This window comes from Macrotis lagotis, chromosome X, assembly GCF_037893015.1.
Source record: "Macrotis lagotis isolate mMagLag1 chromosome X, bilby.v1.9.chrom.fasta, whole genome shotgun sequence".
Lineage (NCBI taxonomy): Eukaryota > Metazoa > Chordata > Mammalia > Peramelemorphia > Peramelidae > Macrotis > Macrotis lagotis.
Genome location: NC_133666.1, coordinates 209567386 through 209585028, shown reverse-complemented (window position 1 = coordinate 209585028; position 17643 = coordinate 209567386). Strand labels below are relative to the sequence as shown.

The 17643-nt window shown below is 33.8% G+C and overlaps 1 protein-coding gene across 2 annotated transcripts in view; it reads left to right on the top strand.

Annotated features, from left to right (window-relative positions):
• The window catches only part of CAMK4 (calcium/calmodulin dependent protein kinase IV), a 209297-nt gene that overhangs the window by 78937 nt on the left and 112717 nt on the right, over positions 1–17643 (top strand). For both annotated transcript variants that reach the window (XM_074204472.1, XM_074204471.1), the window contains 2 exons: positions 913–975; positions 3509–3591. In XM_074204472.1, coding sequence (XP_074060573.1) covers positions 913–975; positions 3509–3591 — 146 coding nt within the window. The remainder of the gene's footprint in view (positions 1–912; positions 976–3508; positions 3592–17643) is intronic.

The following is a 17643-nucleotide window of genomic DNA, read 5'->3' as shown; positions in this document are numbered from 1 at the left end:
ATAAATTGGCAATACACAATGTTTCTATGATCATTAGCATGAATAAGTAAATTTCTTTATAATATTTGTCTTATTATCATAATTGTCTAGTATTTTCAAAATGTATTAGATATTATCTTGAGTGTATAGATTATATGAATGTCCTAGATACTATATTAATAGTCATACCACAATTCTGCTTTGCTTGATTTCAATTCCAAGGAGCAAGATGCCTCTTTACTTCTAAACACATCCCTCTGCTGTCTCCTCAAGCTTTGATTAATACCACCTCCCTCAATCTCTTCTCCCCCTTAATTAGAGATGGAGTACCAAACTCCTTCCAATGCCTGTCTTTATAAAGGGCAGAAGCTGGACTTTCAAGTCTCTCCACTTTGCATCTGCTGCTTTTCTTGGTTTCATCTCCATGGTATAAGACATTTTGTTCTGAGTACTCCCTGGTGTTCTCCTCCCACTTCCACTTTTCTTTATCATTTTATATATAGTCTCTTATTAGATTGTAAGCTTCTTGACAATAGAGACAGTTTCTTTTTATTAATTATATCCCAGTGCTTAAGCACATGGTAGATACTTAATAAATGATTGAATTTTGGATGGAATTGAGATGGTCTTGAATTCTGGATGATAAAAAATACTGATCATAAAATGTAAGAAAATGTAAATAAGAAATAAAACTGATCATCTCTAAGCTATAGGAGTAACTGGCTTTGATTTAAAAACTAGAGGTCAGAGGCCAAGCTACTGCTATTAATCACAAGGTAAGGGACAGACAAAGGGAAGAGTAATCACAAGGACTCTGAACTAGCTATGCCATCTCCCACTGTTGCCTGCTTCACCTGGGTAGTTTTGCCTTTGATAAAGCAAAAAGATCCTTTGACAGCATTTCTTTAAACTTTTGTTTGTTTTGTCTTTCAGGTAGACAAAAAAATAGTTCGAACTGAAATAGGAGTCCTTCTTCGCCTTTCACATCCAAATATCGTAAGTGATTTTCCATCTTTGTAACCTGAATTCTTTCCAAAGCCTTAATATAGAGTTGCCCTGCACTTTCTGTTCATGAAGGGGGTAGTTGAGTATATTTGTGGCAGGACTAGTACATCTATCTTCTTTTTTTTGTCCATATAAGTGATATAAAATCAGTCACTGGCTTATAATAATTTATAGTGGTAAATATGACTCAACTAGCAAATCAGCAACTCTCCTGTTCATTCATTTCAAGCACACATTTTATGCTTTAAATTGGTTATACATGATGATAATGTGTTACCATCTAATCTCTGAGCATTTAGAGAGAGTTATTTTTTCTTCTTTTTCAAGAATCACTCCATTTCTCTAGGTCTATAGATCCTGAAACCCTGCCCTCATCCTTCCCACCTGTAATAATTTTTATAATCATTTATAAATAGAAACCTTCAATTCTGAAGATTTATATCTAAATTTTTAATTTCTAAAATATCTTGAAAAATCATTCCTAACTTCAGATTGAATGCTGAACAATTAAAGCAAACAGTCATTGTACCATGTTAACCACTGGGGACACAGACAAAAATTTTCAAGATCTAACATTCCACAATTGTCAGAGAGGGGAATGATGTGAATGCCCTCTCATTTTTCTTAGTAGAGTCAATCAAAATGTTCCCAACCCTACAACTTAATCACCTTTTTCTCCATGCCTACAAAGACCACTTATTTATTTTGTGCTAATAAAATGAGTCCCTTTTTCTCAATGGTATCATTGATTTTACTGAGATTTTCAATCTGACCTACTTTGTTAATAGTTATATTCCTCACTGTTAATAAACTAATTTTATTTAAAGGCCTATACCTCAATTTACCTTTACTAATTTTATTTGCTACATGAATAAAATATTTTCTTTTTGTTGAATAAAGTATAAAGTTGTAAGCTTATTCTCTGTAAAGCCATTGAGACCATCCTTAGTACAACTTCATGTGATCTTTAATATCTTCTATCTTAATATCTACTTTAAAAGCTTTTCCTTCCATGTGGTTTAGAGATTATAAATACTATGAATATATGGGTTGACTTCATTATTATCTCAAGTACACAAAATATTTATGAAGATTCATGGGACTCACAGAATCTCAGAGTTGGAAAAAAACGTCAAAGGGCATCTAGTGTAATTTCTACCTGAATAAGAATCCCCTCAATGACATAATTGACAAGTGGACATTCAACCTTTGAAGATCTCTAGTGAGGTGGGAGGGCTCCAGCATCTTCTGACTTTAAAATGCCCCAGAATTGTTTTAGGCTATATCCTTGCAAAATCATTGACTAACACAGTTTGATCAAAAACTTTTTTTGGACTTCTAGCTATATAAGACCAAAGAGAAGTTGTGCTATCAATGAGGAAGATAGTGTCATAAAGATTTTTTCTTCCTGTGCACTGAAAAAGCTGTGGAGCCTGGAATACCTGCCTGAATGTCTAAGAATAATGATCACTGACTAGAAGCTAGTCATTACTTTGAAGAGCTAACCACCCATCAGTTTCTAGATATAGGCCAGGAAACTGAAGGGGGGAAATATCTGGTTTGATTATCTTAAAATATGTCATTTTTCATTTTTTTGGAAACATGCTAGTTTGTCAGTTGCATGACTGTGGATTTTTTCACTTTCAACACATTGTCAGGCCATCATGTAATTAGAGAATTTGGGGGGTTTTTTGGTTTATTTTTGCAAGGCAATGGGGTTATGTGATTTACCCAAGGTCACACAGCTGGGTAATTATCAAGTGTCTGAGGCTGGGTTTGAACTCAGGTCCTCCTGACTCCAGGGTCCATGATCTATCCACTTCACCACCTAGCTGCCCCTTGTAATTAAAGATTTTGTCTAGTATTTGTCCCTTCCATCTACTCTCATTCCCCATTCACTCTGATTTCATATTAGGCTTTTGATTTGCTAAAACTATAGTTCAGAAATATTATTCTAGAAGAGTTCTGAAGCCGAATTGGTTATTTAAATAAAGAAAGCAACTGAGATCTGTGATCTTCAATATGCCAAGGAAAAGCTTCCTTATGAAGTTGAGTAAGAAAAGATAATAAGCAATTATTAAGCACATCTTCTGTACTAGACTAGCTGCTTCTCAAATATCATCTCATTTTTATCCTCACAACACCCTGGTGAGGTATGTGCTATTATTATCTCCATTTTATGGATTAAGAAACAGAGGCAATTAGAGGTTGAGAGACCTCTCCAAGGTCATACAACTAGTTGTGTCTGAGATCAGACTTGAATTCCAGATCCTGTGACAATATTCACTGTGCCAACTTGCAATCTCCTGATTAAAGTCCAACTAGCTTGATTCTGCTTTAACCAACTTTATCAAAGGAAGTAGCAAATGAGTTCTTTGCAATAAAACCAAAAACTTTTATTAACTGATCAATTTCTACTATTTTGATATTGATGGAATGTTACTTTAGTTTCAGTTCATTCCCCCCCCCAAAGTGTTAGGAAAATGAAAATAATGAATTTGTGATTTTTTATGCTTTTCTGCAGATAAAACTAAAAGAGATATTTGAAACACAAGCAGAAATCAGCCTGGTTCTCGAATTGGTGACAGGAGGGGAACTGTTTGATAGGTGAGTGATCTATGGAGGTCAACTCCCAAAAAAAAGCTTATATTTTAGACCACAAAAATGTATCCAAGGAGAATTTCTTCTGTCCATCCATCCATGCATCTGTCTGTCCGTCCATCTGCCCATCCATCCATCCATCCATCCATCCATCCATCCATCCATCCATCCATCAGTCTGTCTGTTCATCCATCCCTTCATCCAATATTTACTAAAGACTATGTACTGAAAAGTCTAGTAGAGGAATAAAGCACAAATACAATGAGTCACAATAATATATAATCAACTTATTAGAGAGGTCTGTAATAAAAATTTAGGTGAGTTTTGTGTGGAAAGATTGCAAGAGTAAAAAAATGAACTGTTTAGTTAATTTACACAAAATCTATTTGGAAACTTCTCTAACAAAAACTTTAAAAAAAGATATTTCTACTGAAATTCTCAACAGGGAAAATAATGCCATTGAGTAATTGGCAATTGATAGACTCCTAGAAGAATGATATAGTAAGACAAAAAGCTATGAAGTCTGGGCAATTAAAAAGACCATTACAACATGTAATTATCCTGGCAGACTATGGCTAGCTTTATATTTATAGAAGACTGTTGCTCTAACTCAGAGGATAAAATTTAAGGTTAATTGTATCTTATAAAAAATGTTTATATAGTATAAATGGAAGAACTAGTATTTACTAGTATTCTATCTTTATTCCAACTCTAATGTTGGATATTTCACTTCACATGGCACTTCTTTTAAGTCATGAAGTTGAGGTTCAATTTTTCTATGCAACAGTTTTCTCAGAGGGCTTCAAGTTGCCAATCATAAAGCTATATTACATAAATAGCTTATTTTGTAAAGTTGTATGTATTGTTTTACTCAAGGGAAAGTGAGGGATGAGAGTGGACATTGTTCTATAGAAATATAACACTTAACATATTAAAATCATGCACCTTGTCAACAGAATTTTAATGCTGCTAATATATGAGAAAACTGCCTTAAATATTTATTAAACATATATTCTATCATTTTTTAATTTAGTCATAAAATTATCTCTAGATTTGCTTCTATCTGCTATTGGTATTTTAAGCACAAAAAATGCAAACTCCTATAATATTACTAGGTACATATAGATAGAAACATAGTAGTAGTTAATCAATTATTTTAAATTCTAGATTTAATGCGTATAAAACATTAAAGCATTAATACTGTTATTTTCATAACTTAATATATTATGCATATTTGACCATATCCTACTTCTACCTTGTAGAATTTTTCTAGTTATGTTGTCCATGACTTTTTAGACATCTTGGAATCTATACATGACACCAAGAAGATAGATTGTAAGCTTCTGTAAATTTATGTACTGTACCTAGTAAAAATGCTTTGCATGTTTTAGAAACTTAATAAATATTTGTTAATTTGAACTGAATAAACATAGAATAGAAATTAAATATTATTCCATAGCAATCACCTACTTCTGTATGTATCTGTTGTGTAAGTTTATCTTTGCATCCATTTCTTTATAATCTATGTATGAGATTCTTTGCTTATCTATGTCTATCTATCTAATCATCTATATCTGTTTATGTGCCTATCACCCATTCTTAACTAAAACCATATGATAAAAAGAGCAAAAAATATTGAGTTAGTCTGGACTCATGAGCTCTGCTACTTATACTTAGTGATGCTACTTACTATCTGTTTGACCTTGGATTACTCTAAGTTCCAATATCCTCATTTTTGAAATGAAAGGGTTGAACTAGATGGTCTCAAAAGTCTCTTCCAGTATTAGTGGATCTATTTTTATAAGCATATTCATCTATTTCTATAAACATTTTGATAGGAACAATATTTTCTTAGATGGCTAGGTATAGAATAAGACTTCACACCATTCTAAATAGGCAAATTTTTTCCTTAAAGAGTATTGAAACTAAATTTGAGATTTAATTGGCTTAGGGAACTAAGACTCATTCCTTGATGTAGCTTCCTGGCTGTTTATGCACAGAAAAGTCATGAAAAGCTCCAGCTAGTTCCTAAGAATCTGGACCAACAAGCTTGTAAATGTGACCAACATTAGATAACTAATTCTGGGAAGCTGAGTCCAACTAAATCCAACTAAAAAAATAATGAATATCCTTTCCCTTCTCTGGATATCTTTCCTCTACTACAAGCAAATAAATTTTCTTCTTCTAACCTAGATAAATTACTAAGTGTCTCATTTCATATTTGACCTAAGCCATCACATTCTCTAGGTCAGCTCTTAGCACAATATCTATCCAATTACATCTGTCTGTATATTCAGGAACATGTTTGCTTTAATGTATGTTAAAAGACCTTAACTGATTGGTGGGTATGATTTAAAGAAACCTCCATATTAAAAAAAGGTTTAAAAAGAGGTTTGTTAAATACAATGTTTGCAAGTATATCAATTTTCCTATAGAATGACATATTACTATTTTAGTGGAAGACATTTAAAGATTGATAGACAGCCAATAAGCATCCAAAAGAGCCTCTAAACTCAGTGGTTTTGTGGGTGAGATTTTTTTTAATGAAAAATTTGCTAACAGTATCAATCGAATTGCTGATATTGAAATAGACTTGGTTTCTCCAGTAAAATACTGAATTTCTCAGTTATTTTAAAAATTTCTTCAGGCTAAAACTATCCTTGAACTTATATATTAACTTGAAAATGAATTTTATCTAAAAGCAATTTGAATTAATTTAAAAAGAAGTTAAGTTATGATTACTTGCATTTTCAATCTATTTTAGTCTTTATTTTATGCTAACATTGATCCTGATCAATCCTTATTAAACCATCATATTCAAGATGATGCACTATAATACATGAAATGGAAAAAATTGTTCAGAATTATTTTAAATGAAAATAAATTGCTTAAAGAGTCTAGGCGGGGGGAGCAGTTAGATGGCACAGTGGATAGAGCACTGGCCCTGGAGTCAGGAGGACCTGAGTTCAAATTTGACCTCAGACAATAATTAACTAGATCTGTGACCTTGGGCAAGTCACTTAACCCCATTGCCTTAAAAAAAATCTAGGCAGATACTCAATTGAGTAGCATGCCAATATCAATTTCTGGTTGCCCACATTTTAGCAAACTGATACCTAATTTGACTATTTCTGTGAAAATCTGACACTAGGAGAAAGAACTATAGGAGGAAATTGCCTTTATAACTGTATAGTAGGGTTTAGCTATAATGCAATAATATTATTGTGACATGATGTTGGCTAGGGCCAAATTATATGGAATTTGACTGAAATTTGTAGTTTCAGATAATAGGGAAACTTTTGAGGGGTTCATAAAGTACTGTTATCCTCTCTATAACAAGAAAGGTAATGTTTCATAATGGACAGAGTGTGGGACTCATAGTCAAGAAGGTCTGGGTTCAGATCTCACCTCTGACACATACTAGTTGTGTGACAGTAGACAAGTCTCTGAGCCAATATAAGCCTCAGTTTCTCAATCTGTAAAAATAGTGACAATAGCTGAGTGTAATGTTGTATGCCTCTAAACACTGTTACTGGAGAGGCTAAGACTGGTAGATTGCTCTGGCACAGGAGTTCTAAGCTGTGGTTGGCTAAGATGGCCTGGCATCAACATGATAAGCCCCTGGGAGCAAGAGGATATCAGAAGCAAACTAAAAAGGAGTAAAATCTGGGTCAAAAATAGAGCAGATCATAACCTCTGAGTTTATCAGAAATGAGACCTGGGTCCTTCAGAGACCACTACATTTACAGCCTGGGTGAGAAAGGGAGACCTAGTCTAAAATGGAAAGACAGCTGCTTTAACAAAATAACACCTGTAGTACCTACCTCACAGAATTATTGCGAGGCTCAAATGAAATAACATATGTATGAAAACATGTTGCAAATGTTAAAACACTAAATTTATGTCCATGATTATCATATAGAAAGGAGGGGATTATTTCAGTTGCCAACTCTGCATATGTTTAAAAAAATGCTGATATTCCTGATTAAAGACTCAAGGAATGCTTTCTTGTACATTGAATTTCTTCCAAAGCAAAAATTTCCTAGAGATGAAATACAATAAGAAGAAAAAGCCAAGAAGAAAAGTTAAGAAAATGATAATGAGAAAAAGTTTTCTAACTGAAAGAACATGATGTAGCTGGGGAAAAACGGGTTTTAAATGACAACCCAACAAGAGCTCTAACAATGAGATTTTTCACAAGGATAAATCTGGGACTTCTTAGGAAAAGAAATGATTTTATATGCCATGGAAATAGAAGGTGGAGTCATAACTAGTACTATCAGATTCAAAAAACGTGCTAATAGTCGTAGGAGGAACAGGGACATGAAGATAGTTGTTAATACCCTTATTTAGGCTAAGGATGTGGCCATCTCTACATATCATGGTCAGAAAGGTGTGTCTTTCCTGGACTACATATAAAGAAGATCATGCATAAGCTGCTGAGTCACTTAAACTGTCAACCAAAATTGTTGGTTCATTCATGTGGATTCAAATTTAAATAACACAAAGGGAGAAGGAAATGCTAATGGACAGTGTGACAGAATTAGGGTCCAAAAATATCTCAATAAGTTGGAATTAAGGTGCTAATATAATAAGATAATATTTAATAAAATTAAGTGCAAGATCCTACACTTATAAAGTATATGCTCAGGGAACCATGTCCTAATAGGAGCTTGTATGAAAACAGCCTGAAGGGCTGTAGTCCATTTTAGTCTCAGTAAGAGTCAACAGAATGATTTCCATAACACAAGGGCAACTAGGTGGTTCAGTGAATAGGGCACCAGCCCTGGAGTCAAGAGGAACTGAGTTCAAATATGACCTTAGGCATTTGACACTTACTGTGTGACCTTGGGAAATTTTTTTAATCCTGATTACTTCACAGTCAAAGCCATCTTCAATCATCCTGACTCATATCTGATCATTGGTTCCAGATGATTCCAGAGGATAAAGTGAGGCTGGTCAGCATCCCTATTGTCATGACCTTAAAAAATGAAGGGCAAACATCATAATCAGCTAACAATATGATTTAACCCCCGTAGAAGTATAGCATCCAGAACAAAGAACATTTTTTTTATCCATTTCATTCTATAGGAAGTGTCAATCTTCTGCTGAAGCCATGATTGCAAAACTTGAGTGCAGCCAAACCATATTAAAATGTAATTGGGGGGCAGCTAGGTGGTGCAGTGGATAGAGCACTAGTCCTGGAGTGAGTTCAAATCCAGCCTCAGACACTTAATAATTGCCTAGTTGTGTAACCTTAGGCAAGTCACTTAATCCCATTGCCTTAAACAAACAAACAAACAAACAAACAAACAAATAAATAAATAAAAGAATTACAAAAATGTAATTGAGAAATGTGCAACAAAAGAAATAAAAATATAATACAACATAGTAATGTTCATTTGTAATTTTCTAAATCAATATGCCCCCAAAAGGGATCTATTTCTATTTGAGTTTGATACCACTAAACTAGAGGACTTCCATGAAAGGATAAGCATAATGACGAAGGGATTCAAAATTGTCATATGAGTAGCAGTTAAACTAACTGAATATATTTAGATTATTGAATCAGATGATTCAATTAAACATTTATTAAGGGCTTATTTTATGCAAGGCACTATTCTAGATTTGGGGGATGATTCAAGGATCAAAGTTCCTGTCCTTATGGAACATACAATCTAATAGTAGAATTTATAATCTAAAAGTAGACCTGAAGGACACATAACTTTCTTTAAATATTTAAAGGCTTGTCATATGGGAAAGTCATGTTAAATTTATTCTGTGTGGTTCCACAGAAAAGAAGTAGGACTAATCAATGGAATTTATAAGGAAGCAGACTTTGCCTCAATTCTTTCCACTAAAGTCTTACTTTAATGCTTTATAAAGGCATGGAGATGATCCTAACGTCTTGAATGAAACACCAACAGACCACATGTTCTGGCAGGTTTTACCAAACTGGAAAGATTTCAAGTCAGACAACTGTGATGGAATATATGTCTCCCGTCTGAAAACTAGCTTAACTGAATTTGGAGAGATTTACCACCAAGTTGGCTGAAGGGTGGTGAATTTCTTTTTTTTTACCACAGCAGCTCTTGAAGACCATCTACTAAGTCACAGAGAACTTATTATCTGTATTAGTGGAGGGAATAACCACAACAATTAAATCATGGATATTTGACATATTGACAGGTAAGAAAGAACTTTCTAACATTAGAGCTCTCCAAACATCAAATATCTCATATCATTAGACAATGAGTGCCTTGTCACTGGAAATATAAAAGGAATGTTTAGATGAGGGAAAAATAGGGTATTTTCTTTCTTTTTTGATACTTCATTTTGTTTTATTTTTCCAATTACATGTTGTGAAAGTTTTTCAACATTCATCCACTTGTATATTTAAATAAGTCACACAATTTTCTTCCACTTCCCCTCCCCTCAGCAGTGAACAATCCAGTGAACATTATACATATACATTTGTGTTTAGCATGTTTACATATTAGTCATTTTGTGTATGAGGAATTAGGACTAGGGAAAGAAAAAAACCTTGGGATAGGAAGGAAAAACAAAAGAGAAATTTTAAAAACGTGAACATAGTGTTAATTCAGATTCTGAATTTTTTATTTTGCTTTGTTTTGTTTTTTCATCTGGATGTGGATGGCATTGTCCATAATAGGTCTCCCAGGGCTGTCCTAGTCTATTGAACTGCTAAGAGGAGCTGCATCCATAACAGTTGATCAACTCACAATGTTGTTGTTAATGTGTACAATGTTTTCTTGGTTTTGCTCTCTTCACTGAGCATCAATTCATGTAATTCTTTCTATGCTTCTCTAGAGTCCAATTCATATATCATAACTTGTTCAATCTTTTCCCAATTCATGATCATCCCCTCAATTTCCAATTCTTTGCCACTACAAAAAAAGAGGTACTACAAATATTTTGATATATGTGGGACTTTACCCATTTTTTATGATTTATTCTGGATATAGATCTAGTATTGATATTGTTGGGTCAAATGATATGATCAGTTTTATTGCTCTTTGTGCATAGTTGCATATTGCTCTCCAGAATGGTTGGATTAGTTCACAACTCCACCAATAGTGCATTAATGTCCCAATCCTCCCACAACCTCTACAGTATGAATCATTTTCCCTTTTTGCCACCTTAATCAATCTGATGGGTACCTCATAGTTGTTTTAATTTGCATTTTGGAGAATGTTTTTTTACACTTAAAAGTTTGCACTTGATAACCTCAAAAATTATTTGCAACTCTTAAGCTCCTATATTAATTTCTGATACTTCAAGCAAAATCTGACAAGTGAGTTATTTCAGGATAAATTTAAACAAAAAAATTTCATAGTTCAAGCATTAAAATATTTTTGGATTCAAAATTGAATCTTAAGTGTTCCTAAAATGAAGCAATTTTAAAAAATCATGAACTTACAGGAACGGTAAAGGTTTGGAAAACATTCAGTAATCTTCTAGTTCAACTCTCTTCAATGAGCTCCTTCCAACAATTTCAGCATCACTAATTGATTTAAAAAAAACTACAAAGTTTGTGCAAAGATTAAGTTTAGAAGACATTTTTCAGAAACATTTTATCATATTTAAAAATAGCACATACTTACTCTGGCAAACCATATGTGTTCACAAAAAGTTGAACATGACTGAATGACTGAACAACAATAACAATCTAATGCTACAGGAAGGAAGGAAGAGGGGTATGTCTATGCCATTTTTAAAAATTTCAAAACAAGACTAGGGAGTTATACAAGGGAAAGTATATTGATATGGCATGTTCCTGTGATTTGCCACTTTTATAATTAATGTCTTCTAGAGTTCCAAATAGAATCTAGGACCATTTTGGAGAGCAATCTGGAATTATGCCCAAAGAGTTGTTCAACTTCCTTTGACCCAGCAGTATCACTACTAGAGCTATTTCTCAAGATGATTAGGGAAAAATGAAAAGAACCAAATGTGTTGAAATAATTGTAGCAATTCTTTGTAGTGACAAGCAAATGGAAATTGTGGGGCTGCCTGTCAATTGGGTAATAACTGAACGGGTTGTCTTATATGATCAAAATGGAATTCTACTGTGCTATAAGAAATAATGAGCTTGATCTTAGAAAAAATAGGCTTGTACAAAATAATAAGAGAAATGAGCAGAACCAAGGGAATATTGTATCTAATAGCAGTTTTGTTTTAAGAACAGCTTTGAATGACTAAGTCATTTTGTCTGTTATAAATACTCAAATTAGCTATAAAGGGCACATGAAGAAAGATGCTATCTATATCCAGAAAACGAATTGATAAATAGAAGTACTGTATAGAATATATGGAAATTTTCATTCAATAGTAACCATCTCAAGGTTGGGGTAGAGTGGAAGAGGAGGGTAAAAGTTAACATGACAACTTTATTGAATATTTAAAAGGAATCTCAAGTTGTACATAATAGGTTTGCAGTTTCACATACAATCATCCGTTTTTTATTCTACTTTAATATGAAAATGCTTATTTAAGTTCATAATAACATAAATAAAATTTTAAAAAAGTTTCTCTCAGAAAACACAAAATACTAAGGAACTAACCAAGAGTGTGATTTCAAGAGACTGAAGGAGAAAGTAAGGAAGGGAATAAGAGTGTGTGTGTGTGTGTGTGTGTGGGTGGGTGGTGGTGGTGGTGGTATCTTTTATGCACCAGATACTGTGTTATATGTTTTTACAACAACAATATAAATTTACAATATTTCTATATACCTTTAAAATGTATAAAGTGCCTTCCAATATTATCTCACTAGATCCCCACATCAGCTTTAGAAGATAGATGTTGTTATTATTATTCCCATTTTACAGAGGAGGAGACTAAGACAAACAGAAACTAAATTACTTGACCAGAGTCACACAACTAGTAATTATCTGAGACTAGATTTGAACTCGGATATTTACTGACTCCAGGCTAAGTACTCTATGCTTTGTACCACCAACTGCTTAAAGTCATACAACTTCCATGAAAGAGTCTGGTAGTAAATTAGATTCCTACATTGCATTTGAATTAGGGATTTAAATCCTGTTTCTAACTCTAATTAGAATCAGAGTGGGTCTGATTACAGAGAAAAGAATTAATAGATGATATGTAAAGTAAAACTTCTGGGAAAGATTAAGCCTACCTCTAATTCAAATGAATAAAGCAACTATTTATTAATTATTACATGCAAGCTGATATATGCAACATTGAAAATCTAGAGGCCTAGTCTGATTCCTTCTTCACCCCTCAATTGCTAATGATATTGCCCATGTCCCTTGCTGAAATAATTTTAAATTTACTTTGTATATATTTTCTACTTTTTAAATATGTATATGTTCCCTGTATATGATATGAATAACATTAATTTTGTGCAAAACTTCTTCAGTTTGATATAATTGAAATTGTTCATTTAATCTCCTATTAGCTCTGTCCTTTGATTTTACTTAGAGAACTCTAGAGATTTAGCTGTCATATATCCAAAAAGAGATTATTTTTCTTTCTTGCTGCTTCTTATTTCCTTAATCTCTTTCTCTTTTTTAAATCATTGCTTTACCTAGAATATCTAGCACTCTATAAAATGATAGTGATAGCAATGGATATCCTTGTTTTTATGGTATTGTAAAGACTTCTATTGCAGATAATGTTGTCTCTTGGTTTTTACTATTTATAAATACTATTTTGGTATGTTCTGCTTATTCCTGAATTTCTCTAAGTTTTTAATGTGAAAGGATATTGCATTTTTGTAAGGGGAAAAAAACTTTTTCTATATTTATTTTATAATTATGTAATTTTTATTTTTGTTATTGTTGCTTATAATTAACTATTATTGAATCAATCCTCTATTTCTGGAATATATCTTGGTATATTAATATAATGTCTTTTAGTTAATATTTTTTCAATATTTTTGCACTGATCTATTGTTTTCTTTTACATCTTTGTATTTTTTAATTAAAGTTTAGCTTTTTAAATTAACAAATTTATTTTCTCCTTCTCACTTCATTCTCCATTGTAGGGAAAATCCTTGTAACATGTATAATCAAAAATTCTCTCATTTAGTTATGTTACACACACACACACACACACACACACACACACACACACACACATCCATCTGTAAATAGGAGCCAGGTGGAACACAGTGGATACAGTGAAGGTCTGGAGTCAGGAAGACCAGAGTTTAAATCTGACTTCAGGTACTTACTAGCTGTGTGACACTGGGCAAGTACTTAACCCTGTTTGCCTCAGTTGCCTCATCTGTAAAATGACCTGGAGAAGGAAATGGCAGAACATTCTAGCATCTCAAGGGTTCTCCAGCATGGCAGACTGCAAGACTTAAGGGTTCTTGGGTTATAGCAAAAGAAGTCAGGAATTTAGAAATTAGCTAAGACCTGCATGATCTTAGGAAGTAATGGCAGGGAAGAAGATAAGGTCTGGTGGTCCTGATTCTTCTCATCATCACAAAAAATAGTCTTGGTGATTCTCATCTCATTCAAGGCTTTTGAGCAGTTAATTAGTCTATATGATTTCTTGACAGCCCAGAGCCTATGGCAGAGTAAAAGGGGAAGGAAAGTAGGAAGAAAGTGGGAAGAAGGACCCTGCTCATGGCGAAATTTCATCTCAATTCCCTAAATGGATTTTGAATGACCCAGTCAAGGGAAAGGGAAAAGGATGAAGAGTATCACTAGTAGTGGCACCTTACTCAATCCATCCTAGATGTGTTCTATTCAGATCCTTAAAATCTTCCTTATGTATCTTTTTGTTAGGTTTGCTAAGTTGGGAAAGAGAGCACAGATATTAATAGTCTTTCTACCTATTAAGTTCATACTCTATTGTCTTTAAGTATGAAAAAACTTCCTTGATTTTCTTTTTATGTCTTTTTATTTTTGAACTATTGAGGTAATTGCTCTCAACTTTTATGAATTTACTTGAAGCATAATAAACTTTGCACCATTAGGTCTCCCATTTTAATTCTGTGTGATTTTTGTTTCACTTATGTTTTTTATAAACAATCTAATGTTATATTCTACTTTCTGATGCATCCTGCTACCCCATTTCATTTTATGAAAGAATTCATAACATCACATTCATTTATTAAAATTAATTTTTTATTATAAATATTTATTTTTTCTCATTTCTATCACCTGCCCCAATGGGGGAGAAGGAAAAAAATAAAAGCAGATATAACACATGTACCTAGATAAAGAAAGCAAATTATTATGTTGGCTATGTCTAAAAATGTCCTATTCTGTATATTGGTACACCAATTCTCTGTCAGGAGGTGGGTAATTCTGACTGTGATTTTTTAAAACTCAAACTCATTTTTCTGACTGCTAGTCATATTTTTTACTTTGACTTAGAAATTAGAGATTTTGACACTTTCAGTTTGGATTTTCTTTTAAGTATATTCTTTCAAGTGTAACCTTTCTATTTTTACTTTGCCCTTTAGTCCCAATAAATCTGAACAATTTATTTTTCTGATTTCTTGAAATATTATATTCAGGGTTTTTTTTTATTTAGTCATAGTTTCTAGGGGAGTGATAATTTTAGAATTATGTTTCCGCAAGCTGTTTTCTGGGTCATTTTTTTTGTTAAGTGCTTTATCTTTTTCCCATTTTCCAACATCTGATTTTTTTCTTTTATTTATTGTTGTCTGATGGAACATTGGGCTCTCATTGTTTCTTTCTGTTTTTCAGGGAATCTACTACTTGCATAGAGTTATAACCTTCTGTTCTAAACTATTAATCTTTCCATTTTTTTGCTCCAGAATTCTAATTTCATTTTTTCTCTTCCTTTATTTCTTTGAGTTCCTGTAGTCTTTTTTATGGGGCTAAACACTTGTTCTGAGTTTACTTTTTTGTGTATCTCAAACCCACAATACTCTTTCATTTTACTTGGTGTTTTCTTCTGTTTACTCATTTCTATCCTCAGTTCTTAGATTGGAACATTATGCCACAAACCCTAATTCACCCCCTTCCAGCATACTTGAATTGGGTAGGTAGACCTTATTTTCCTGTGCCCTGTGTAATATGGATGCTATTGTCACTGTCATTCTGAATGCAGTTACTGATATCCCCTTATACTTTCTTCTAGCCCTATACAATTTACTTTAATCCCTCATTTCTACCTCCCAACTACTTAAATTGATACCTAGTAACTGAATCGGTCCTGCCTCTGTTGCTTCCAGGAATGAGTAGATTGACCTTGTTTCCCTGAACAGGGATCTTTTTCTTTGTATTTGCTGTTCCAATGAAACCACACCGATGACAATTTAGGATTACTTTGATGAAGGTGGACTAGTTCATCTCCCTGAGATGCTCTCTTAGTTTTGGCTTTTTAAAGGAAGGGTGCATGAATCCAAATAAATTTATAAGACTAGAGAACTGAAAGGTGACAGAGAGAAAGAATAAGAAGATAGAGATATAGACTCATATCCCTGGAGGGAAAGTTAGGTATCCATATGAGATCCCTCTAGAGAACTATATGCTCCCCAGGTAGGGTAGCACTGAAGAGGCAGCCTCAATAGAGAATAAGTAAAGGCAGTCCCTATATATTGGTCTTTTATATATATATATATATAAGAATTATTTAATATGACATCTTTCACATGGAAATGCTGGGGACTTGATAGCAGAGACTAGAACTGAAGCATAAGTGATATTCTGCACTTACCTGCCAAATGATTGGGACATTTCCCCCCCCATTAATTGAATAGGTAGAATAGTCATCATTAAAAAAAACCCATCTCTACTCATTACCTATGTGACTTTTATGACATTCCCATATGAGGGAATTACACCATGTTGAAAGGATAGAGGGAGAGGGCTCCCACACACACTTATGCCACATAATCTTGAGAAGCAGGTCTAGGTCTTTGGCCTTTTCGTTCGTTCTTTTCTGTTCTAGGTCCAGGGAGTGGAAGGTCTGATTTGTCCAGGAGTTCAAGCCACAAGGATCCAGGAGTCCAAGAGTCCCAACCTGGTGCTGCAGCCTACCCAACAGAAGCCAGCATGGCCAGCTTTGGACTTGAATTTGATGAGACGAATGCTATGTAGGAAGTGAGCTAAGCTGTGAGCCTAATTCCTCTTTCCATTCCTCTTCCTGCCCACCCCTTCACCCCTACCACCCCCCACCAAACAGCAGCAAGGTGGTTGAGAGAAGATTATTCCCCTGAAGTTTAGGGGGAAATATTAATCCATTTTCTTTGCTATATCTTTGAAGTAAATATTCCTTTATTTAAGTTAATCTTAGGACCCTAAAATGATGGGGAACATAGTTAATGGGGGACTTAGAGAGAACCTATTGAACTTCTTCAGAGTCCTTGAGTACCCCTGTGAGGGATGAAATGTAATCTTCATTCTGAAAGCATGGGGCCAGAGTTAGCTATGATACACTAGATCAAATGAAGGAACTCTTAGATATCGCCAAGGACCTATTTCAAAGTTAGCCATATGTGAACAGGAACTAAGAAGCATTAAGGAACAGAACAATCATGAGAAACATTATATCTGAGCTTGCCAACCAGAACAGTACCTTGTCTGGAGTATTATATAGGTACCAGGGGAAAGTAGGCTCACCAAAAGGGATGTTTGACTCTAGAAACCTATATTTTTTTTAAACTGGTGAGGAAGGCAAGGCAAATCTAATTCTCTGAAAATAAAAAATGATTTTTAGACTGGAAAGGACTGAACAAATATTGTTAATAGGGATTTGATTTCCAAAATAAATTAGGGGATTAAGAGAATACCTAACATTCCTTAAAGAATGTGTTAGTTACCTGGCCAAAACTAATTAAATTCTTGGATAAAGAAGAAACTGGCAAATGTGTTTGCTGTGCCACAGGCAATGGTCTTAGAAAGATCACAAAGCTCAGAAGTATCTCAAAAACAGGGAAGGAAAATGTGGCAAGAGTACTTCAAAAAAGGGAAAGAAATGGTGTATAAAAACCATAGGCTATAATTTCATTTTCACTCCTGGAAAAGTTCTGTAGACTATTAGGTTGAAGCTAAATGGTGTAGAGTTTTAGATTTAGGAGTCAGA